Genomic DNA, 26,259 nt, shown 5'->3' with positions numbered 1-26,259 from the left:
CTCTGTCAGTACATACTGTAGCCAGAGGAACAGATGGACAGTTCTCTGTCAGTACATACTGTAGCCAGAGGAACAGATGGACAGTTCTCTGTCAGTACATACTGTAGCCAGAGGAACAGATGGACAGTTCTCTGTCAGTACATACTGTAGCCAGAGGAACAGATGGACAGTTCTCTGTCAGTACATACTGTAGCTAGAGGAACAGATGGACAGTTCTCTGTCAGTACATACTGTAGCTAGAGGAACAGATGGACAGTTCTCTCTGCTTGACTCCATATCACCATCATTATCACAACCTCCCCCACACTCCTCTTCCACACTCCTCCCTCCTCCTCCACACTCCTCCTCCACACTCCTCCCTCCTCCTCCACACTCCTCCTCCACACTCCTCCTCCACACTCCTCCCTCCTCCTCCACACTCCTCCTCCACACTCCTCCCTCCTCCTCCACACTCCTCCTCCACACTCCTCCCTCCTCCCCCACACTCCTCCTCCCAGCTCCTACCCCTTCTATGTACACTTACATATATATTCTATAGTGTCTTGATAGGATGCTGATCCTTTATCAGATAAATTATTGTTTGAACACCAGCAAAAGTACTTGTTGTGAAAGCACCTGGCTCTCATCTACGGCTTCTTAAACACCACACCAGTAGAAATACCCTTTTTCAAGCTGAAAGACGATGGCCAGAGCTTACTCATGATGCTGCATAACCATTTAAATCAATAAATCATTGTTATAGTTAAAGTATGATATATTTGGGTTTAAGATGTCAAATCCGAACTGCGCACTTCGGACAAATCTGTGTGAATGCAGTGTCTTTTCCTATGATATGACATGGTCATTATTTTCAGCCTACGTTTCGTTTCAGGATTTACACAATCCTAGGTCACATTTTTCCAGATTAGATTGTAATCTGTCTCTATCCTTGTGTATCTTATTCCAGATTACGACCTGTCCAAATTGAGGGACTTCATGGACCAACAAGTGGACTCCTACATTGACAAGGGCATCATCGAGAAGGGAGAGGGAGAGACCATCAAGAGGATCTACGGCAGCCTGTAACCTTCAACCAACCTTCAAATAACCAGCAACCAACCTTCAAACACCTACGACCAACCTTCAAAAAACCTAATGGAAATGTATGACGATTGATAAACCTATGAATAGGGCCTAGAGTTGTTCCTGTTCTGGTAACATGGTTTGGAAAAACTCCTGGCTTTACGACTCACTCACACTGAGCAGAATCCAAACTTGACAAGATGATCCCTGAAAGTAACTGACTGATTTTGGTGTGAATTCTTGCCTTGATGTCAGTGGGAGTTTGGAGGGAAAGTTTGAGTTCAGCGAGTGGATCTCAAGTTAGGATTCGGCCTCTATGAGATGAAAGGTATGACCTTTATGTATTAAAAAGAAACTGTTTAGGCAAAAACATATTGTATTTGACATTTCCAGAAAGCTGGAATGCAATAATGGTAATATTATCACTGAAAGTATATATTCAACTATACAGCTAGAAAACAATCAGCAATAGTCCGATGTCACTGAATGGCACTGACTCGATTGGGAAGGGGAAATACAATAGTTATTCTGTCAAATCAACTGACTGACTGATCTAACTTACTAGATGACAGCTTTGACTACCTTGAGGAGTGAAATGTTGACCTACTGAGGGGGAATGAGTGTTCAACCATCCCAATGGACACACACTGGTTGACTCAACGTTGTTTCCACGTCATTACGTTGAACCAATTTGGAATAGACGTTGAATTGACGTCTGTGCCTAGTGGAAAGGCTGTGTCCCAAATGGCATACTATTCCCTATTTAGTGCATTATTTTTGACTAGGCCCCATAGGGCTCTGGTTAAAAATAGTGCACTATATAGGAAGTAGGGTGCCATTTGGCACAGAGATGGGTCTGATAGTAGAGTTCCAACTGTAGCTTTCTCATAGATTGCAGGTAATATGTATGTCTTTGCAATAGACTTTTGCAACAAGTACACATATATCTAAATGTATTCATTCTATGTAATCTGTCCTATCATATTCTAATTATTTTTTTCAATCCAGCATCAATGTAAAATCTATTGTATTAAGGCTTTTAACTCAACCAAAAACAGCTGTGTTGTCCAGTATCATTTCAGCCCTGTATGTCCATCCTCTCCTCTTTGTTCTGGGGTCATTTCTTTGGGGCCCTGCAGGGGGCCCTGTTTGTGTCATTTCCATCTATCTGATTTGGGTAGTAGTGGGAAGTTGCCTCTAGATGCTGATCGTGGATCAGTTGTACATTTTCCCCACTAATGGTAACGGTTAGGATTGTGGGAGGACAAGCTGATCCTAGATCTGTCCCCACCTTCTATATGTCTCAGTATATTCAACATGTATACTACCACTCTAGACACAAAATTAAGTATTTTTAAATGTAAATATTTGTGATGTTTTTTCCAAAAATGTAAAAGCAATTAAAACATTGCCTTTCTTTATATGTGTAGTTGACTCCGGTAAAGAGAATATCAAAGGTTTCATCCCAAATGGCACCCTATTCCCTATAAAGTGCACTACTTCTGACCAGAGCCTTATGGGCCTTCATATGGAATAGGGTGCTATTTGGGATGCAAACTTTGTGTGCGACAATGTAGTTCCTCATGTTGCTACCTGACATTAAGAGGCAGGATTTTCAGCCAATATGGTTATTGATCGAGAGAGAGCTGATGCTACTAGAAGATATGAAGGCATAAGTTTGAATATTGAGTCACATTCCAGATGATTCTCCGTATAGTTACATCTATCCTCTGTGATCCTTTGGAAACACATGAAGCTGTTCAACATGTTCAACTCTTCTTTCTTCAAACATTCAACTATCTGAGGGGCGGGTAGCCAGAGGCCCAGGCTTCTCACCTTATAGTCCAGTCAACAAGATGAGATTTGGAAGGATGCCACACGAGACGAGAGGAGCGGAACTCAGTAAAATGTACAACGACATTCATCATCAACAAAAACAACTAGGCAACCAGGAGAAGTCTGTTTTAAAGTTGCATTTATTCATCCTCAAAAATCAAGAAAAAGCACATTAAAACTCAGCCATGGTTTAATTTGTACAGTATTTCACACACTTAAAAACAACAGCACATTCACACTTCAAAAAGAGCTTTCCCTTTATGTCACCAATGAATGCTTCTAAAAAGGTAAACAAAACATTTAAAAGGCTTCACCACCCACCCATCCACAGCTTCACCACCCCTCCCATCCACAGCTTCACCACCCCTCCCATCCACAGCTTCACCACCCCTCCCATCCACAGCTTCACCACCCCTCCCATCCACAGCTTCACCACCCCTCCCATCCACAGCTTCTGGTGAGAATTCAGTCGAGGGATACATCCAAAATGGCACCCCATTGTCTATGTTATACACTACTCTTGACCAAAACCCTACGGGCCCTGGTCAAAAGTAGGTGCACCCTACGGGCCCTGGTCAAAAGTAGTGCACCCTACGGGCCCTGGTCAAAAGTAGTGCACCCTACGGGCCCTGGTCAAAAGTAGTGCACCCTACGGGCCCTGGTCAAAAGTAGTGCACCCTACGGGCCCTGGTCAAAAGTAGTGCACCCTACGGGCCCTGGTCAAAAGTAGTGCACCCTACGGGCCCTGGTCAAAAGTAGTGCACCCTACGGGCCCCGGTCAAAAGTAATGAACCCTACGGGCCCCGGTCAAAAGTAGTGAACCCTACGGGCCCCGGTCAAAAGTAGTGAACCCTACGGGCCCTGGTCAAAAGTAGTGAACCCTACGGGCCCTGGTCAAAAGTAGTGAACCCTACGGGCCCTGGTCAAAAGTAGTGCACTACATCGGGAATAGGGAGCCATTTGGCATGCAAACAATGTGGGGTTTAAATAGGCTGCATTTATGGACGCAGCCTAGTTTCAAACACGGAGGAGGAGGAAGAGAGGAGTAGAGGAGGAAGAAGAGAGGAGGAGGTGAGGAGGAGGAAGAGAGGAGAAGGAGAGGAAGAGGAGGAGGAAAAGAGGAAGAAGAAGAGAGGAGGAAGAGAGGATAAGGAGGGGAGGAGGAGGAGGAAAAGACGAGGAAGAAGAGAGGAGAGGAGGAAGAGAGGAGTAGGAGGAGGAAGAGGAGGTAATACTGGAGGCTTCTCCATCTATCTATCTAGTGGACTGATGCTATTCTAGGAGGGATTGGATCATCAGAGTTAGGGTAAAAGCCAGTATCGAACTAATCCCCCAAACACACACCTGTGTCTTTCCTGTGTATGTATGTGTGTGTGTGTGTGTGTGTGTGTGTGTGTGGTAAACACAGACCAGAGGGTTATTCTGTACAGCAGCAGCATGTAGACTTGTAGTGAGTGGATGATTGTCATAGTAACAGACTACCTGCTGTTCAGATGATTGACAGCAGTTGAACAGTACAAAACCAGAAGAATACTAATAATACAACGTATGATAATGATACTAATATTAAAAAGGCAAAGGATGAATCCTCAGTTCAAACACTTAGACATGACGTCCAGTGTCATGGTTTGGTAAAAGAGAGATACAGGAAGGGAAAGGTAGGAAGGAGTGATGGGTGGACTTGTGGGTAGATGGGTGTTAATCAGGGCTTCAGGTAAACGAGTGTGTCCTTTAGATCTCCTGGTATGATGAAACAGGAAGTGTGTATTCCTCTTCACTGTCCCTGTGAACAAACAGAACACACACGTTAGCACACACACACACATATCAACACACACATAAACTGTACTGACCACATGCAGACTTTCCGCACCTCATCCACACTCACACCCACAGATATACACTCATCCACACTCACACACACAGATATACATACACTTATCCCACACAGATATACACTCATCCCACACACACCCACATAGATATACACTCATCCCACACAGATATACACTCATCCCACACACACCCACACAGATATACACTCATATCCACACAGACATACACTCGTCCCACACATACAGTGGGGAGAACTGCCGATTTTGCAGGTTTTCCTACTTACAAAGCATGTAGAGGTCCAGAAAATCATATTGTATGATTTTTAAGTAATTAATTAGCATTTTATTGCATGACATAAGTATTTGATACATAAGAAAAGCAGAACTTAATATTTGGTACAGAAACCTTAGTTTGCAATTACAGAGATCATACGTTTCCTGTAGTTCTTGACCAGGTTTGCACACACCGCAGCAGGGATTTTGGCCCACTCCTCCATACAGACCTTCTCCAGATCCTTCAGGTTTCGGGGCTGTCGCTGGGCAATAAGGACTTTAAGGGGGCATCAGCCCTCCGGGGACGTAGGCTTCAGCCCTCCGGGGACGTAGGCATCAGCCCTCCGGGGACGTAGGCATCAGCCCTCCGGGGACGTAGGCATCAGCCCTCCGGGGACGTAGGCATCAGCCCTCCGGGGACGTAGGCATCAGCCCTCCGGGGACGTAGGCATCAGCCCTCCGGGGACGTAGGCATCAGCCCTCCGGGGACGTAGGCATCAGCCCTCCGGGGACGTAGGCATCAGCCCTCCGGGGACGTAGGCATCAGCCCTCCGGGGACGTAGGCATCAGCCCTCCGGGGACGTAGGCATCAGCCCTCCGGGGACGTAGGCATCAGCCCTCCGGGGACGTAGGCATCAGCCCTCCGGGGACGTAGGCATCAGCCCTCCGGGGACGTAGGCATCAGCCCTCCGGGGACGTAGGCATCAGCCCTCCGGGGACGTAGGCATCAGCCCTCCGGAGACGTAGGCATCAGCCCTCCGGAGACGTAGGCATCAGCCCTCCGGAGACGTAGGCATCAGCCCTCCAGCGACGTTTGTTCTCAAGTGAACAAAATGTGCATGAAAACTAGTTGCCGTCGAATGACAACAAACACTTAATTGAAGAATCCGCACTGTTGAACAATCACCAACGAAGGATCGTAGACTTCAGCTACCGAAGAAAAAACTTTGTGCTCAAACAGACGGAAAGATGGTATATATGGTATATGGTAAGCCTTATTCCTTGTGATCTAAAAGGCTAAACTGATCCTAGATCAGCACTCCTACTCTGAGACACTTTGTGGATGCAGCCCCTGGCCTAGCCAGGGATAGAGCGCAGTTACTGCCAGCGTGACTCAGGACTGACTTGGCAGTTCCTCTAACTTAAATTGTGTGTGTGTGTGTGTGTGTGTGTGTGTGTGTGTGTGTGTGTGTGTGTGTGTGTGTGTGTGTGTGTGTGTGTGTGTGTGTGTGTGTGTGTGTGTGTGTGTGTGTGTGTGTGTGTGTGTGTGTGTGTGTGTGTGTGTGTGTGTGTGTGTGTGTGTGTGTGTGTGTGTGTGTGTGTGTGTGTGTGTGTGTGTGTGTGTGTGTGTGTGTGTGTGTGGAGAGAGTGCGTGCATTAGTGTGCACATGCCAGTCAACTTCCTGATCTTCACAGACGTGACTGTGTCTCAGCACGCATAGTCAGCGAGACAAGCTCAGGCCTGACTTATGCTGAATTCCAAATAGACCCTACTCCCCTAGAGACCCTACTCCCCTAGAGACCCTACTCCCCTAGAGAGACCCTACTCCCCTAGAGACCCTACTCCCCTAGAGACCCTACTCCCCTAGAGACCCTACTCCCCTAGAGACCCTACTCCCCTAGAGACCCTACTCCCCTAGAGAGACCCTACTCCCCTAGAGAGACCCTACTCCCCTAGAGAGACCCTACTCCCCTAGAGAGACCCTACTCCCCTAGAGAGACCCTACTCCCCTAGAGAGACCCTACTCCCCTAGAGAGACCCTACTCCCCTAGAGACCCTACTCCCCTAGAGACCCTACTCCCCTAGAGACCCTACTCCCCTAGAGACCCTACTCCCCTAGAGACCCTACTCCCCTAGAGACCCTACTCCCCTAGAGACCCTACTCCCCTAGAGACCCTACTCCCCTAGAGACCCTACTCCCCTAGAGAGACCCTACTCCCCTAGAGAGACCCTACTCCAGTAGAGACCCTACTCCACTAGAGACCCTACTCCACTAGAGACCCTACTCCCTTAGAGAGACCCTACTCCACTAGAGACCCTACTCCACTAGAGACCCTACTCCCTTAGAGAGACCCTACTCCACTAGACGGCCCCTACTCCCTTAGAGAGACCCTACTCCACTAGACGGCACCTACTCCACTAGACGGCCTCTACTCCCCTAGAGACCCTACTCCCCTAGGGACCCTACTCCACTAGACGGCCCCTACTCCCAGAGAGAGACCCTACTCCACTAGACGGCACCTACTCCACTAGACGGCCTCTACTCCCCTAGAGACCATACTCCCCTAGGGACCCTACTCCACTAGACGGCCCTACTCCCCTAGAGACCCTACTCCCCTAGACGGCCCCTACTCCCCTAGAGAGACCCTACTCCCCTAGACGGCCCCTACTCCCCTAGAGCCCCTACTCCCCTAGACGGCCCCTACTCCCCTAGAGACCCTACTCCCCTAGAGACCCTACTCCCCTAGAGACCCTACTCCCCTAGAGACCCTACTCCCCTAGAGACCCTACTCCCCTAGAGACCCTACTCCCCTAGAGACCCTACTCCCCTAGAGACCCTATTCCCCTAGAGACCCTACTCCCCTAGACACCCTACTCCAGTAGAGACCCTACTCCACTAGAGACCCTACTCCACTAGAGACCCTACTCCACTAGAGACCCTACTCCCTTAGAGAGACCCTACTCCACTAGACGGCCCCTACTCCCTTAGAGAGACCCTACTCCACTAGACGGCACCTACTCCACTAGACGGCCTCTACTCCCCTAGAGACCCTACTCCCCTAGGGACCCTACTCCACTAGACGGCCCCTACTACCAGAGAGAGACCCTACTCCACTAGACGGCACCTACTCCCCTAGACGGCCTCTACTCCCCTAGAGACCCTACTCCCCTAGAGACCCTACTCCCCTAGAGACCCTACTCCCGTAGAGACCCTACTCCCCTAGAGACCCTACTCCCCTAGAGACCCTACTCCCCTAGAGACCCTACTCCCCTAGAGACCCTACTCCCCTAGAGACCCTACTCCACTAGAGACCCTACTCCACTAGAGACCCTACTCCCTTAGAGAGACCCTACTCCACTAGAGACCCTACTCCTTAAGAGAGACCCTACTCCACTAGACGGCACCTACTCCCCTAGACGGCCTCTACTCCCCTAGAGACCCTACTCCCCTAGGGACCCTACTCCCCTAGGGACCCTACTCCACTAGACGGCCCCTACTCCCTTAGAGAGACCCTACTCCACTAGACGGCACCTACTCCCCTAGACGGCCTCTACTCCCCTAGAGACCCTACTCCCCTAGAGAGACCCTACTCCACTAGACGGCACCTACTCCCCTAGACGGCCCCTACTCCCCTAGAGACCCTACTCCCCTAGAGACCCAACTCCACTAGACGGCCCCTACTCCCCTAGAGACCCTACTCCCCTAGAGACCCTACTCCCCTAGAGACCCTACTCCCCTAGAGACCCTACTCCACTAGACGGCCCCTACTCCCCTAGAGACCCTACTCCCCTAGAGACCCTACTCCCCTAGAGACCCTACTCCCCTAGAGACCCTACTCCCCTAGAGACCCTACTCCCCTAGAGACCCTACTCCCCTAGAGACCCTACTCCCCTAGACGGCCCCTACTCCCCTAGAGACCCTACTCCCCTAGAGACCCTACTCCCCTAGACGGCCCCTACTCCCCTAGAGACCCTACTCCACTAGACGGCCCCTACTCCCCTAGAGAGACCCTACTCCCCTAGACGGCCCCTACTCCCCTAGAGAGACCCTACTCCCCTAGAGACCCTACTCCACTAGACGGCCCCTACTCCCCTAGAGACCCTACTCCACTAGACGGCCCCTACTCCCCTAGAGAGACCCTACTCCCCTAGACGGCCCCTACTCCCCTAGACGGCCCCTACTCCCCTAGACGGCCCCTACTCCCCTAGACGGCCTCTACTCCCCTAGAGACCCTACTCCACTAGACGGCCCCTACTCCCCTAGAGAGACCCTACTCCCCTAGAGACCCTACTCCAGTAGACGGCCCCTACTCCCCTAGAGAGACTCTACTCCCCTAGAGGGACCCTACTCCCCTAGAGACCCTACTCCCCTAGACGGCCCCTACTCCCCTAGATGGCCTCTACTCCCCTAGAGACCCTACTCCACTAGACGGCCCCTACTCCCCTAGAGAGACCCTACTCCCCTAGAGACCCTACTCCACTAGACGGCACCTACTCCCCTAGACGGCCTCTACTCCCCTAGAGACCCTACTCCACTAGACGGCCCCTACTCCCCTAGAGAGACCCTACTCCCCTAGAGAGACCCTACTCCCCTAGACGGCCCCTACTCCCCTAGACGGCCCCTACTCCCCTAGACGGCCCCTACTCCCCTAGAGACCCTACTCCACTAGACGGCACCTACTCCCCTAGAGACCCTACTCCACTAGACGGCCCCTACTCCCCTACAGAGACCCTACTCCCCTACAGAGACCCTACTCCCCTAGAGGGACCCTACTCCCCTAGAGGGACCCTACTCCCCTAGACGGCACCTACTCCCCTAGAGACCCTACTCCACTAGACGGCCCCTACTCCCCTAGAGACCCTACTCCCCTAGAGACCCTACTCCACTAGACGGCCCCTACTCCCCTAGAGACCCTACTCCCCTAGACGGCCCCTACTCCCCTAGAGAGACCCTACTCCCCTAGACGGCCCCTACTCCCCTAGAGAGACCCTACTCCCCTAGAGACCCTACTCCACTAGACGGCCCCTACTCCCCTAGAGACCCTACTCCACTAGACGGCCCCTACTCCCCTAGAGAGACCCTACTCCCCTAGACGGCCCCTACTCCCCTAGAGAGACCCTACTCCCCTAGACGGCACCTACTCCCCTAGAGACCCTAATCCACTAGACGGCCCCTACTCCCCTAGACGGCCTCTACTCCCCTAGAGACCCTACTCCACTAGACGGCCCCTACTCCCCTAGAGAGACCCTACTCCCCTAGAGACCCTACTCCAGTAGACGGCCCCTACTCCCCTAGAGAGACCCTACTCCCCTAGAGAGACCCTACTCCCCTAGAGACCCTACTCCACTAGACGGCCCCTACTCCCCTAGACGGCCCCTACTCCCCTAGAGAGACCCTACTCCCCTAGAGACCCTACTCCAGTAGACGGCCCCTACTCCCCTAGAGAGACCCTACTTCCCTAGAGAGACCCTACTCCCCTAGAGACCCTACTCCACTAGACGGCACCTACTCCCCTAGACGGCCTCTACTCCCCTAGAGACCCTACTCCCCTAGAGACCCTACTCCCCTAGAGACCCTACTCCCCTAGAGACCCTACTCCACTAGACGGCACCTACTCCCCTAGACGGCCTCTACTCCCCTAGAGACCCTACTCCCCTAGAGAGACCCTACTCCACTAGACGGCACATACTCCCCTAGACGGCCCCTACTCCCCTAGAGACCCTACTCCCCTAGAGACCCTACTCCACTAGATGGCCCCTACTCCCCTAGAGACCCTACTCCCCTAGAGAGACCCTACTCCCCTAGAGACCCTACTCCCCTAGAGACCCTACTCCTCTAGAGACCCTATTCCCCTAGAGACCCTACTCCCCTAGAGACCCTACTCCAGTAGAGACCCTACTCCACTAGAGACCCTACTCCACTAGAGACCCTACTCCACTAGAGACCCTACTCCCTTAGAGAGACCCTGCTCCACTAGACGGCCCCTACTCCCTTAGAGAGACCCTACTCCACTAGACGGCACCTACTCCACTAGACGGCCTCTACTCCCCTAGAGACCCTACTCCCCTAGGGACCCTACTCCACTAGACGGCCCCTACTCCCAGAGAGAGACCCTACTCCACTAGACGGCACCTACTCCCCTAGAGACCCTACTCCCCTAGAGACCCTACTCCCCTAGAGACCCTACTCCCCTAGAGACCCTACTCCCCTAGAGACCCTACTCCAGTAGAGACCCTACTCCCCTAGAGACCCTACTCCCCTAGAGACCCTACTCCCCTAGAGACCCTACTCCCCTAGAGACCCTACTCCCCTAGAGACCCTACTCCCCTAGAGACTCTACTCCAGTAGAGACCCTACTCCAGTAGAGACCCTACTCCCTTAGAGAGACCCTACTCCACTAGAGACCCTACTCCCTTAGAGAGACCCTACTCCACTAGAGACCCTACTCCCTTAGAGACACCCTACTCCACTAGAGACCCTACTCCCTTAGAGAGACCCTACTCCACTAGACGGCCCCTACTCCCTTAGAGAGACCCTACTCCACTAGACGGCACCTACTCCCCTAGACGGCCTCTACTCCCCTAGAGACCCTACTCCCCTAGAGACCCTACTCCCCTAGAGACCCTACTCCCCTAGAGACCCTACTCCCCTAGGGACCCTACTCCACTAGACGGCCCCTACTCCCTTAGAGAGACCCTACTCCACTAGACGGCACCTACTCCCCTAGACGGCCTCTACTCCCCTAGAGACCCTACTCCCCTAGAGAGACCCTACTCCACTAGACGGCACCTACTCCCCTAGACGGCCCCTACTCCCCTAGAGACCCTACTCCCCTAGAGACCCTACTCCACTAGACGGCCCCTACTCCCCTAGAGACCCTACTCCCCTAGAGACCCTACTCCCCTAGAGACCCTACTCCACTAGACGGCCCCTACTCCCCTAGAGACCCTACTCCCCTAGAGACCCTACTCCCCTAGACGGCCCCTACTCCCCTAGAGAGACCCTACTCCCCTAGAGACCCTACTCCCCTAGAGACCCTACTCCCCTAGAGACCCTACTCCCCTAGAGACCCTACTCCCCTAGAGACCCTACTCCAGTAGAGACCCTACTCCACTAGAGACCCTACTCCACTAGAGACCCTACTCCACTAGAGACCCTACTCCACTAGAGACCCTACTCCACTAGAGACCCTACTCCCTTAGAGAGACCCTACTCCACTAGACGGCCCCTACTCCCTTAGAGAGACCCTACTCCACTAGACGGCACCTACTCCCCTAGACGGCCTCTACTCCCCTAGAGACCCTACTCCCCTAGGGACCCTACTCCACTAGACGGCCCCTACTCCCCTAGACGGCCTCTACTCCCCTAGAGACCCTACTCCCCTAGAGAGACCCTACTCCACTAGACGGCACATACTCCCCTAGACGGCCCCTACTCCCCTAGAGACCCTACTCCCCTAGAGACCCTACTCCCCTAGAGACCCTACTCCCCTAGAGACCCTACTCCACTAGACGGCCCCTACTCCCCTAGAGACCCTACTCCCCTAGAGACCCTACTCCCCTAGAGACCCTACTCCCCTAGAGACCCTACTCCCCTAGAGACCCTACTCCCCTAGAGACCCTACTCCCCTAGACGGCCCCTACTCCCCTAGAGAGACCCTACTCCCCTAGAGACCCTACTCCCCTAGAGACCCTACTCCCCTAGAGACCCTACTCCCCTAGAGACCCTACTCCCCTAGAGACCCTACTCCCCTAGAGACCCTACTCCAGTAGAGACCCTACTCCAGTAGAGACCCTACTCCACTAGAGACCCTACTCCACTAGAGACCCTACTCCCTTAGAGAGACCCTGCTCCACTAGACGGCCCCTACTCCCTTAGAGAGACCCTACTCCACTAGACGGCACCTACTCCACTAGACGGCCTCTACTCCCCTAGAGACCCTACTCCCCTAGGGACCCTACTCCACTAGACGGCCCCTACTCCCAGAGAGAGACCCTACTCCACTAGACGGCACCTACTCCCCTAGAGACCCTACTCCCCTAGAGACCCTACTCCCCTAGAGACCCTACTCCCCTAGAGACCCTACTCCCCTAGAGACCCTACTCCAGTAGAGACCCTACTCCCCTAGAGACCCTACTCCCCTAGAGACCCTACTCCCCTAGAGACCCTACTCCCCTAGAGACCCTACTCCCCTAGAGACCCTACTCCCGTAGAGACCCTACTCCAGTAGAGACCCTACTCCAGTAGAGACCCTACTCCCTTAGAGAGACCCTACTCCACTAGAGACCCTACTCCACTAGAGACCCTACTCCACTAGAGACCCTACTCCACTAGAGACCCTACTCCCTTAGAGAGACCCTACTCCACTAGACGGCCCCTACTCCCTTAGAGAGACCCTACTCCACTAGACGGCACCTACTCCCCTAGACGGCCTCTACTCCCCTAGAGACCCTACTCCCCTAGAGACCCTACTCCCCTAGAGACCCTACTCCCCTAGGGACCCTACACCACTAGACGGCCCTACTCCCTTAGAGAGACCCTACTCCACTAGACGGCACCTACTCCCCTAGACGGCCTCTACTCCCCTAGAGACCCTACTCCCCTAGAGAGACCCTACTCCACTAGACGGCACCTACTCCCCTAGACGGCCCCTACTCCCCTAGAGACCCTACTCCCCTAGAGACCCTACTCCACTAGACGGCCCCTACTCCCCTAGAGACCCTACTCCCCTAGAGACCCTACTCCCCTAGAGACCCTACTCCACTAGACGGCCCCTACTCCCCTAGAGACCCTACTCCCCTAGAGACCCTACTCCCCTAGACGGCCCCTACTCCCCTAGAGAGACCCTACTCCCCTAGAGAGACCCTACTCCCCTAGAGACCCTACTCCACTAGACGGCCCCTACTCCCCTAGAGACCCTACTCCACTAGACGGCCCCTACTCCCCTAGAGAGACCCTACTCCCCTAGACGGCCCCTACTCCCCTAGAGAGACCCTACTCCCCTAGAGACCCTACTCCACTAGACGGCCCCTACTCCCCTAGAGACCCTACTCCACTAGACGGCCCCTACTCCCCTAGAGAGACCCTACTCCCCTAGACGGCCCCTACTCCCCTAGAGAGACCCTACTCCCCTAGACGGCCCCTACTCCCCTAGAGACCCTAATCCACTAGACGGCCCCTACTCCCCTAGACGGCCTCTACTCCCCTAGAGACCCTACTCCACTAGACGGCCCCTACTCCCCTAGAGAGACCCTACTCCCCTAGAGACCCTACTCCAGTAGACGGCCCCTACTCCCCTAGAGAGACCCTACTCCCCTAGAGAGACCCTACTCCCCTAGAGACCCTACTCCACTAGACGGCCCCTACTCCCCTAGACGGCCCCTACTCCCCTAGACGGCCTCTACTCCCCTAGAGACCCTACTCCACTAGACGGCCCCTACTCCCCTAGAGAGACCCTACTCCCCTAGAGACCCTACTCCACTAGACGGCACCTACTCCCCTACACGGCCTCTACTCCCCTAGAGACCCTACTCCACTAGACGGCCCCTACTCCCCTAGAGAGACCCTACTCCCCTAGAGAGACCCTACTCCCCTAGACGGCCCCTACTCCCCTAGAGACCCTACTCCACTAGACGGCACCTACTCCCCTAGAGACCCTACTCCACTAGACGGCCCCTACTCCCCTACAGAGACCCTTCTCCCCTACAGAGACCCTACTCCCCTAGAGGGACCCTACTCCCCTAGACGGCACCTACTCCCCTAGAGACCCTACTCCACTAGACGGCCCCTACTCCCCTAGAGACCCTACTCCCCTAGAGACCCTACTCCACTAGACGGCCCTACTCCCCTAGAGACCCTACTCCCCTAGACGGCTCCTACTCCCCTAGAGAGACCCTACTCCCCTAGACGGCCCCTACTCCCCTAGAGCCCCTACTCCCCTAGACGGCCCCTACTCCCCTAGAGACCCTACTCCCCTAGAGACCCTACTCCCCTAGAGACCCTACTCCCCTAGAGACCCTACTCCCCTAGAGACCCTATTCCCCTAGAGACCCTACTCCCCTAGACACCCTACTCCAGTAGAGACCCTACTCCACTAGAGACCCTACTCCACTAGAGACCCTACTCCACTAGAGACCCTACTCCCTTAGAGAGACCCTACTCCACTAGACGGCCCCTACTCCCTTAGAGAGACCCTACTCCACTAGACGGCACCTACTCCACTAGACGGCCTCTACTCCCCTAGAGACCCTACTCCCCTAGGGACCCTACTCCACTAGACGGCCCCTGCTCCCAGAGAGAGACCCTACTCCACTAGACGGCCTCTACTCCCCTAGAGACCCTACTCCCCTAGAGACCCTACTCCCCTAGAGACCCTACTCCAGTAGAGACCCTACTCCCCTAGAGACCCTACTCCCCTAGAGACCCTACTCCCCTAGAGAGACCCTACTCCCCTAGAGAGACCCTACTCCCCTAGAGACCCTACTCCCCTAGAGACCCTACTCCCCTAGAGACCCTACTCCCCTAGAGACCCTACTCCCCTAGAGACCCTACTCCAGTAGAGACCCTACTCCACTAGAGACCCTACTCCACTAGAGACCCTACTCCACTAGAGACCCTACTCCCTTAGAGAGACCCTACTCCCTTAGAGAGACCCTACTCCACTAGAGACCCTACTCCCTTAGAGAGACCCTACTCCACTAGACGGCCCCTACTCCCTTAGAGAGACCCTACTCCACTAGACGGCACCTACTCCCCTAGACGGCCTCTACTCCCCTAGAGACCCTACTCCCCTAGGGACCCTACTCCACTAGACGGCCCCTACTCCCTTAGAGAGACCCTACTCCACTAGACGGCACCTACTCCCCTAGACGGCCTCTACTCCCCTAGAGACCCTACTCCCCTAGAGAGACCCTACTCCACTAGACGGCACCTACTCCCCTAGACGGCCCCTACTCCCCTAGAGACCCTACTCCCCTAGAGACCCAACTCCACTAGACGGCCCCTACTCCCCTAGAGACCCTACTCCCCTAGAGACCCTACTCCCCTAGAGACCCTACTCCACTAGACGGCCCCTACTCCCCTAGAGACCCTACTCCCCTAGAGACCCTACTCCCCTAGAGACCCTACTCCCCTAGAGACCCTACTCCCCTAGACGGCCCCTACTCCCCTAGAGAGACCCTACTCCCCTAGAGAGACCCTACTCCCCTAGACGGCCCCTACTCCCCTAGAGACCCTACTCCACTAGACGGCCCCTACTCCCCTAGAGAGACCCACTCCCCTAGACGGCCCCTACTCCCCTAGAGACCCTACTCCCCTAGAGACCCTACTCCCCTAGAGACCCTACTCCACTAGACGGCCCCTACTCCCCTAGAGACCCTACTCCACTAGACGGCCCCTACTCCCCTAGAGAGACCCTACTCCCCTAGACGGCCCCTACTCCCCTAGAGAGACCCTACTCCCCTAGACGGCCCCTACTCCCCTACACGGCCTCTACTCCCCTAGAGACCCTACTCCACTAGACGGCCCCTACTCCCCTAGAGAGACCCTACTCCCCTAGAGACCCTACTCCAGTAGACGGCCCCTACTCCCCTAGAGAGACTCTACTCCCCTAGAGGGACCCTACTCCCCTAGAGACCCTACTCCACTAGACGGCCCCTACTCCACTAGACGGCCTCTACTCCCCTAGAGACCCTACTCCACTAGACGGCCCCTACTCCCCTAGAGAGACCCTACTCCCCTAGAGAGACCCTACTCCCCTAGAGACCCTACTCCACTAGACGGCACCTACTCCCCTAGATGGCCTCTACTCCCCTAGAGACCCTACTCCACTAGACGGCCCCTACTCCCCTAGAGAGACCCTACTCCCCTAGAGAGACCCTACTCCCCTAGACGGCCCCTACTCCCCTAGACGGCCCCTACTCCCCTAGACGGCCCCTACTCCCCTAGACGGCCCCTACTCCCCTAGAGACCCTACTCCACTAGACGGCACCTACTCCCCTAGAGACCCTACTCCACTAGACGGCCCCTACTCCCCTACAGAGACCCTACTCCCCTACAGAGACCCTACTCCCCTAGACGGCACCTACTCCCCTAGACGGCACCTACTCCCCTAGAGACCCTACTCCACTAGACGGCCCCTACTCCCCTAGAGACCCTACTCCCCTAGAGACCCTACTCCACTAGACGGCCCCTACTCCCCTAGAGACCCTACTCCCCTATACGGCCCCTACTCCCCTAGAGGGACCCTACTCCCCTAGACGGCCCCTACTCCCCTAGAGACCCTACTCCCCTAGACGGCCCCTACTCCCCTAGACGGCCCCTACTCCCCTAGAGACCCTACTCCCCTAGAGACCCTACTCCCCTAGAGACCCTACTCCCCTAGAGACCCTACTCCCCTAGAGACCCTACTCCCCTAGAGACCCTACTCCCCTAGAGACCCTACTCCACTAGAGACCCTACTCCACTAGAGACCCTACTCCCTTAGAGAGAGCCTACTCCACTAGAGACCCTACTCCCTTAGAGAGACCCTACTCCACTAGACGGCCCCTACTCCCTTAGAGAGACCCTACTCCACTAGACGGCACCTACTCCACTAGACGGCCTCTACTCCCCTAGAGACCCTACTCCCCTAGGGACCCTACTCCACTAGACGGCCCCTACTCCCAGAGAGAGACCCTACTCCCCTAGAGACCCTACTCCCCTAGAGACCCTACTCCCCTAGAGACCCTACTCCACTAGACGGCCCCTACTCCCCTAGAGACCCTACTCCCCTAGAGACCCTACTCCCCTAGAGACCCTACTCCCCTAGAGACCCTACTCCCCTAGAGACCCTACTCCCCTAGAGACCCTACTCCCCTAGACGGCCCCTACTCCCCTAGACGGCCCCTACTCCCCTAGACGGCCCCTACTCCCCTAGAGAGACCCTACTCCCCTAGAGAGACCCTACTCCACTAGACGGCCCCTACTCCCCTAGAGACCCTACTCCACTAGACGGCCCCTACTCCCCTAGAGAGACCCTACTCCCCTAGACGGCCCCTACTCCCCTAGAGACCCTACTCCACTAGACGGCCCCTACTCCCCTAGAGACCCTACTCCACTAGACGGCCCCTACTCCCCTAGAGAGACCCTACTCCCCTAGACGGTCCCTACTCCCCTAGAGAGACCCTACTCCCCTAGACGGCCCCTACTCCCCTAGAGACCCTAATCCACTAGACGGCCCCTACTCCCCTAGACGGCCTCTACTCCCCTAGAGACCCTACTCCACTAGACGGCCCCTACTCCCCTAGAGAGACCCTACTCCCCTAGAGACCCTACTCCAGTAGACGGCCCCTACTCCCCTAGAGAGACCCTACTCCCCTAGAGAGACCCTACTCCCCTAGAGACCCTACTCCACTAGACGGCCCCTACTCCCCTAGACGGCCCCTACTCCCCTAGACGGCCTCTACTCCCCTAGAGACCCTACTCCACTAGACGGCCCCTACTCCCCTAGAGAGACCCTACTCCCCTAGAGACCCTACTCCACTAGACGGCACCTACTCCCCTAGACGGCCTCTACTCCCCTAGAGACCCTACTCCACTAGACGGCCCCTACTCCCCTAGAGAGACCCTACTCCCCTAGAGAGACCCTACTCCCCTAGAGAGACCCTACTCCCCTAGACGGCCCCTACTCCCCTAGACGGCCCCTACTCCCCTAGAGACCCTACTCCACTAGACGGCACCTACTCCCCTAGAGACCCTACTCCACTAGACGGCCCCTACTCCCCTACAGAGACCCTACTCCCCCCTACAGAGACCCTACTCCCCTAGAGGGACCCTACTCCCCTAGAGACCCTACTCCACTAGACGGCCCCTACTCCCCTAGACGGCCTCTACTCCCCTAGACGGCCTCTACTCCCCTAGAGACCCTACTCCACTAGACGGCCCCTACTCCCCTAGAGAGACCCTACTCCCCTAGAGACCCTACTCCACTAGACGGCACCTACTCCCCTAGATGGCCTCTACTCCCCTAGAGACCCTACTCCACTAGAGAGACCCTACTCCCCTAGAGAGACCCTACTCCCCTAGACGGCCCCTACTCCCCTAGACGGCCCCTACTCCCCTAGACGGCCCCTACTCCCCTAGACGGCCCCTACTCCCCTAGACGGCCCCTACTCCCCTAGAGACCCTACTCCACTAGACGGCACCTACTCCCCTAGAGACCCTACTCCACTAGACGGCCCCTACTCCCCTACAGAGACCCTACTCCCCTACAGAGACCCTACTCCCCTAGAGGGACCCTACTCCCCTAGACGGCACCTACTCCCCTAGAGACCCTACTCCACTAGACGGCCCCTACTCCCCTAGAGACCCTACTCCACTAGACGGCCCCTACTCCCCTAGAGACCCTACTCCCCTAGACGGCCCCTACTCCCCTAGAGGGACCCTACTCCCCTAGACGGCCCCTACTCCCCTAGAGACCCTACTCCCCTAGACGGCCCCTACTCCCCTAGAGACCCTACTCCCCTAGAGACCCTACTCCCCTAGAGACCCTACTCCCCTAGAGACCCTACTCCCCTAGAGACCCTACTCCCCTAGAGACCCTACTCCACTAGAGACCCTACTCCACTAGAGACCCTACTCCACTAGAGAGAGCCTACTCCACTAGAGACCCTACTCCCTTAGAGAGACCCTACTCCACTAGACGGCCCCTACTCCCTTAGAGAGACCCTACTCCACTAGACGGCACCTACTCCACTAGACGGCCTCTACTCCCCTAGAGACCCTACTCCCCTAGGGACCCTACTCCACTAGACGGCCCCTACTCCCAGAGAGAGACCCTACTCCCCTAGAGACCCTACTCCACTAGACGGCCCCTACTCCACTAGACGGCCCCTACTCCCCTAGAGACCCTACTCCCCTAGAGACCCTACTCCCCTAGAGACCCTACTCCCCTAGAGACCCTACTCCCCTAGAGACCCTACTCCCCTAGAGACCCTACTCCCCTAGAGACCCTACTCCCCTAGACGGCCCCTACTCCCCTAGACGGCCCCTACTCCCCTAGACGGCCCCTACTCCCCTAGAGAGACCCTACTCCACTAGACGGCCCCTACTCCCCTAGAGACCCTACTCCACTAGACGGCCCCTACTCCCCTAGAGAGACCCTACTCCCCTAGAGAGACCCTACTCCCCTAGACGGCCCCTACTCCCCTAGAGAGACCCTACTCCCCTAGACGGCCCCTACTCCCCTAGAGACCCTAATCCACTAGACGGCCCCTACTCCCCTAGACGGCCTCTACTCCCCTAGAGACCCTACTCCACTAGACGGCCCCTACTCCCCTAGAGAGACCCTACTCCCCTAGAGACCCTACTCCAGTAGACGGCCCCTACTCCCCTAGAGAGACCCTACTCCCCTAGAGAGACCCTACTCCCCTAGAGAGACCCTACTCCCCTAGAGAGACCCTACTCCCCTAGAGACCCTACTCCACTAGACGGCCCCTACTCCCCTAGACGGCCCCTACTCCCCTAGACGGCCTCTACTCCCCTAGAGACCCTACTCCACTAGACGGCCCCTACTCCCCTAGAGAGACCCTACTCCCCTAGAGACCCTACTCCACTAGACGGCACCTACTCCCCTAGACGGCCTCTACTCCCCTAGAGACCCTACTCCACTAGACGGCCCCTACTCCCCTAGAGAGACCCTACTCCCCTAGAGAGACCCTACTCCCCTAGACGGCCCCTACTCCCCTAGAGAGACCCTACTCCCCTAGACGGCCCCTACTCCCCTAGAGACCCTACTCCCCTAGACGGCACCTACTCCCCTAGAGACCCTACTCCACTAGACGGCCCCTACTCCCCTACAGAGACCCTACTCCCCTACAGAGACCCTACTCCCCTACAGAGACCCTACTCCCCTAGAGGGACCCTACTCCCCTAGACGGCACCTACTCCCCTAGACGGCACCTACTCCACTAGACGGCCCCTACTCCCCTAGAGACCCTACTACCCTAGAGACCCTACTCCACTAGACGGCCCCTACTCCCCTAGAGACCCTACTCCCCTAGACGGCCCCTACTCCCCTAGAGAGACCCTACTCCCCTAGACGGCCCCTACTCCCCTAGAGACCCTACTCCCCTAGACGGCCCCTACTCCCCTAGACGGCCCCTACTCCCCTAGAGACCCTACTCCCCTAGAGACCCTACTCCCCTAGAGACCCTACTCCCCTAGAGACCCTATTCCCCTAGAGACCCTACTCCCCTAGAGACCCTACTCCACTAGAGACCCTACTCCACTAGAGACCCTACTCCCTTAGAGAGACCATACTCCACTAGAGACCCTACTCCCTTAGAGAGACCCTACTCCACTAGACGGCCCCTACTCCCTTAGAGAGACCCTACTCCACTAGACGGCACCTACTCCACTAGACGGCCTCTACTCCCCTAGAGACCCTACTCCCCAAGGGACCCTACTCCACTAGACGGCCCCTACTCCCAGAGAGAGACCCTACTCCACTAGACGGCACCTACTCCCCTAGACGGCCTCTACTCCCCTAGAGACCCTACTCCCCTAGAGACCCTACTCCCCTAGAGACCCTACTCCCCTAGAGACCCTACTCCAGTAGAGACCCTACTCCCCTAGAGACCCTACTCCCCTAGAGACCCTACTCCCCTAGAGACCCTACTCCCCTAGAGAGACCCTACTCCCCTAGAGACCCTACTCCCCTAGAGACCCTACTCCCTAGAGACCCTACTCCCCTAGAGACCCTACTCCCCTAGAGACCCTACTCCCCTAGAGACCCTACTCCAGTAGAGACCCTACTCCCTTAGAGAGACCCTACTCCACTAGAGACCCTACTCCACTAGAGACCCTACTCCCTTAGAGAGACCCTACTCCACTAGAGACCCTACTCCCTTAGAGAGACCCTACTCCACTAGACGGCCCCTACTCCCTTAGAGAGACCCTACTCCACTAGACGGCACCTACTCCCCTTGACGGCCTCTACTCCCCTAGAGACCCTACTCCCCTAGGGACCCTACTCCACTAGACGGCCCCTACTCCCTTAGAGAGACCCTACTCCACTAGACGGCACCTACTCCCCTAGACGGCCTCTACTCCCCTAGAAACCCTACTCCCCTAGAGAGACCCTACTCCACTAGACGGCACCTACTCCCCTAGACGGCCCCTACTCCCCTAGAGACCCTACTCCCCTAGAGACCCTACTCCACTAGACGGCCCCTACTCCCCTAGAGACCCTACTCCCCTAGAGACCCTACTCCCCTAGAGACCCTACTCCACTAGACGGCCCCTACTCCCCTAGAGACCCTACTCCCCTAGAGACCCTACTCCCCTAGAGACCCTACTCCCCTAGAGACCCTACTCCCCTAGAGACCCTACTCCCCTAGACGGCCCCTACTCCCCTAGACGGCCCCTACTCCCCTAGAGAGACCCTACTCCCCTAGAGACCCTACTCCACTAGACGGCCCCTACTCCCCTAGAGACCCTACTCCACTAGACGGCCCCTACTCCCCTAGAGAGACCCTACTCCCCTAGACGGCCCCTACTCCCCTAGAGAGACCCTACTCCCCTAGAGACCAAACTCCACTAGACTGCCCCCTACTCCCCTAGAGACCATACTCCACTAGACGGCCCCTACTCCCCTAGAGAGACCCTACTCCCCTAGACGGCCCCTACTCCCCTAGAGAGACCCTACTCCCCTAGACGGCCCCTACTCCCCTAGAGACCCTAATCCACTAGACGGCCCCTACTCCCCTAGACGGCCTCTACTCCCCTAGAGACCCTACTCCACTAGACGGCCCCTACTCCCCTAGAGAGACCCTACTCCCCTAGAGACCCTACTCCAGTAGACGGCCCCTACTCCCCTAGAGAGACCCTACTCCCCTAGAGAGACCCTACTCCCCTAGAGACCCTACTCCACTAGACGGCCCCTACTCCCCTAGACGGCCTCTACTCCCCTAGAGACCCTACTCCACTAGACGGCCCCTACTCCCCTAGAGAGACCCTACTCCCCTAGAGACCCTACTCCACTAGACGGCACCTACTCCCCTAGACAGCCTCTACTCCCCTAGAGACCCTACTCCACTAGACGGCCCCTACTCCCCTAGAGAGACCCTACTCCCCTAGAGCGACCCTACTCCCCTAGAAGGCCCCTACTCCCCTAGAGAGACCCTACTCCCCTAGACGGCCCCTACTCCCCTAGAGACCCTACTCCACTAGACGGCACCTACTCCCCTAGAGACCCTACTCCACTAGACGGCCCCTACTCCCCTACAGAGACCCTACTCCCCTACAGAGACCCTACTCCCCTAGAGGGACCCTACTCCCCTAGACGGCACCTACTCCCCTAGAGACCCTACTCCACTAGACGGCCCCTACTCCCCTAGAGACCCTACTCCCCTAGAGACCCTACTCCACTAGACGGCCCCTACTCCCCTAGAGACCCTACTCCCCTAGACGGCCCCTACTCCCCTAGAGAGACCCTACTCCCCTAGACGGCCCCTACTCCCCTAGAGACCCTACTCCCCTAGACGGCCCCTACTCCCCTAGAGAGACCCTACTCCCCTAGACGGCCCCTACTCCACTAGACGGCCTCTACTCCACTAGAGAGACCCTACTCCCCTAGAGACCCTACTCCCCTAGAGACCCTACTCCCCTAGAGACCCTACTCCCCTAGAGAGACCCTACTCCCCTAGAGAGACCCTACTCCCCTAGAGAGACCCTACTCCCCTAGAGAGACCCTACTCCCCTAGAGAGACCCTACTCCCCTAGAGAGACCCTACTCCCCTAGAGAGACCCTACTCCCCTAGAGAGACCCTACTCCCCTAGAGAGACCCTACTCCCCTAGAGACCCTACTCCACTAGACGGACCCTACTCCCCTAGACGGACCCTACTCCCCTAGACGGACCCTACTCCCCTAGACGGACCCTACTCCCCTAGACGGACCCTACTCCCCTAGAGACCCTACTCCCCTAGACGGCCCCTACTCCCCTAGAGAGACCCTACTCCCCTAGAGAGACCCTACTCCCCTAGAGAGACCCTACTCCCCTAAACGGCCTCTACTCCACTAGAGAGACCCTACTCCACTAGAGACCCTACTCCCCTAGAGACCCTACTCCCCTAGAGACCCTACTCCCCTAGAGACCCTACTCCCCTAGAGAGACCCTACTCCCCTAGAGAGACCCTACTCCCCTAGAGAGACCCTACTCCCCTAGAGAGACCCTACTCCCCTAGAGAGACCCTACTCCCCTAGAGACCCTACTCCCCTAGAGACCCTACTCCCCTAGAGACCCTACTCCACTAGAGACCCTACTCCACTAGACGGACCCTACTCCCCTAGACGGACCCTACTCCCCTAGACGGACCCTACTCCCCTAGACGGACCCTACTCCCCTAGACGGACCCTACTCCACTAGACGGACCCTACTCCACTAGACGGACCCTACTCCACTAGACGGACCCTACTCCACTAGACGGACCCTACTCCACTAGACGGACCCTACTCCACTAGACGGACCCTACTCCACTAGAGAGACCCTACTCCACTAGAGACCCTACTCCACTAGAGAGACCCTACTCCACTAGAGAGACACTACTCCCCTAGACGGCCCCTACTCCCCTAGAGAGACCCTACTCCCCTAGAGAGAACCTACTCCCCTAGAGAGACCCTACTCCCCTAGAGAGACCCTACTCCCCTAGAGAGACCCTACTCCCCTAGAGAGACCCTACTCCACTAGACGGCCCCTACTCCCCTAGAGAGACCCTACTCCCCTAGAGAGACCCTACTCCCCTAGAGAGACCCTACTCCACTAGACGGCCCCTACTCCACTAGAGACCCTACTCCACTAGACGGACCCTACTCCCCTAGAGAGACCCTACTCCCCTAGACGGACCCTACTCCCCTAGACGGACCCTACTCCCCTAGAGAGACCCTACTCCCCTAGACGGCCCCTACTCCACTAGACGGCCCCTACTACCCTAGAGAGACCCTACTCCACTAGAGACCCTACTCCACTAGAGAGACCCTACTCCACTAGAGAGACCCTACTCCCCTAGAGAGACCCTACTCCCCTAGACGGCCCCTACTCCACTAGACGGCCCCTACTCCCCTAGAGAGACCCTACTCCCCTAGACGGACCCTACTCCCCTAGACGGACCCTACTCCCCTAGACGGACCCTACTCCCCTAGACGGACCCTACTCCACTAGACGGACCCTACTCCACTAGACGGACCCTACTCCACTAGACGGACCCTACTCCACTAGAGAGACCCTACTCCCCTAGACGGCCCCTACTCCACTAGAGAGACCCTACTCCACTAGACGGCCCCTACTCCCCTAGAGACCCTACTCCACTAGACGGACCCTACTCCCCTAGAGAGACCCTACTCCCCTAGACGGCCCCTACTCCCCTAGACGGACCCTACTCCCCTAGACGGACCCTACTCCCCAAGACGGACCCTACTCCCCAAGACGGACCCTACTCCACTAGACGGAGCCTACTCCACTAGACGGAGCCTACTCCACTAGACGGACCCTACTCCACTAGACGGACCCTACTCCACTAGAGAGACCCTACTCCACTAGAGAGACCCTACTCCACTAGAGAGACCCTACTCCCCTAGACGGCCCCTACTCCCCTAGAGAGACCCTACTCCACTAGACGGCCCCTACTCCCCTAGAGACCCTACTCCCCTAGACGGCCCCTACTCCCCTAGAGGGCCCCTACTCCCCTAGAGGGACCCTACTCCCCTAGAGGGACCCTACTCCCCTAGACGGACCCTACTCCCCTAGACGGACCCTACTCCCCTAGACGGACCCTACTCCACTAGACGGACCCTACTCCACTAGAGAGACCCTACTCCACTAGAGAGACCCTACTCCCCTAGACGGCCCTACTCCCCTAGAGAGACCCTACTCCCCTAGAGAGACCCTACTCCCCTAGACGGCCCTACTCCCCTAGACGGCCCTACTCCCCTAGAGAGACCCTACTCCCCTAGAGAGACCCTACTCCACTAGACGGCCCCTAATCCCCTAGAGACCCTACTCCCCTAGACGGACCCTACTCCCCTAGAGAGACCCTACTCCCCTAGACGGCCCCTACTCCCCTAGACGGCCCCTACTCCACTAGACGGCGCCTACTCCACTAGACGGCCCCTACTCCACTAGACGGCCCCTACTCCCCTAGAGGGACCCTACTCCCCTAGACGGACCCTACTCCCCTAGACGGACCCTACTCCCCTAGACGGCCCCTACTCCACTAGACGGCCCCTACTCCACTAGACGGCCCCTACTCCACTAGAGAGACCCTACTCCCCTAGACGGACCCTACTCCCCTAGAGACCCTACTCCCCTAGAGACCCTACTCCATTAGACGGACCCTACTCCCCTAGAGAGACCCTACTCCCCTAGACGGACCCTACTCCACTAGACGGCCTCTACTCCCCTAGAGAGACCCTACTCCCCTAGAAAGACCCTACTCCCCTAGAGAGACCCTACTACCCTAGAGACCATACTCCCCTAGAGAGACCCTACTCCCC

The 26,259-nt window shown here is 56.4% G+C and overlaps 2 protein-coding genes across 3 annotated transcripts in view; one reads left to right on the top strand and one right to left on the bottom strand.

Moving 5' to 3' along the window:
* The window catches only part of LOC129854592 (secretogranin-3-like), a 181,773-nt gene extending 179,290 nt beyond the window's left edge, over positions 1–2,483 (top strand). For both annotated transcript variants that reach the window (XM_055921826.1, XM_055921825.1), the window contains exon 14: positions 947–2,483. In XM_055921826.1, the coding sequence (XP_055777801.1) occupies positions 947–1,065 (119 nt within the window). In that variant the 3' untranslated portion in view covers positions 1,066–2,483. The remainder of the gene's footprint in view (positions 1–946) is intronic.
* Positions 2,484–3,020: 537 nt separating this feature from the next.
* The window catches only part of LOC129854596 (lysM and putative peptidoglycan-binding domain-containing protein 2-like), a 34,180-nt gene continuing 10,941 nt past the window's right edge, over positions 3,021–26,259 (bottom strand). The window contains exon 3 of the mRNA XM_055921834.1: positions 3,021–4,681. Within this exon, the coding sequence (XP_055777809.1) occupies positions 4,630–4,681 (52 nt within the window). The 3' untranslated portion in view covers positions 3,021–4,629. The remainder of the gene's footprint in view (positions 4,682–26,259) is intronic.

Source organism: Salvelinus fontinalis, chromosome 4 (genome assembly GCF_029448725.1).
Source record: "Salvelinus fontinalis isolate EN_2023a chromosome 4, ASM2944872v1, whole genome shotgun sequence".
NCBI classification, from domain to species: domain Eukaryota; kingdom Metazoa; phylum Chordata; class Actinopteri; order Salmoniformes; family Salmonidae; genus Salvelinus; species Salvelinus fontinalis.
This window is presented reverse-complemented; position numbering and strand designations above follow the sequence as displayed.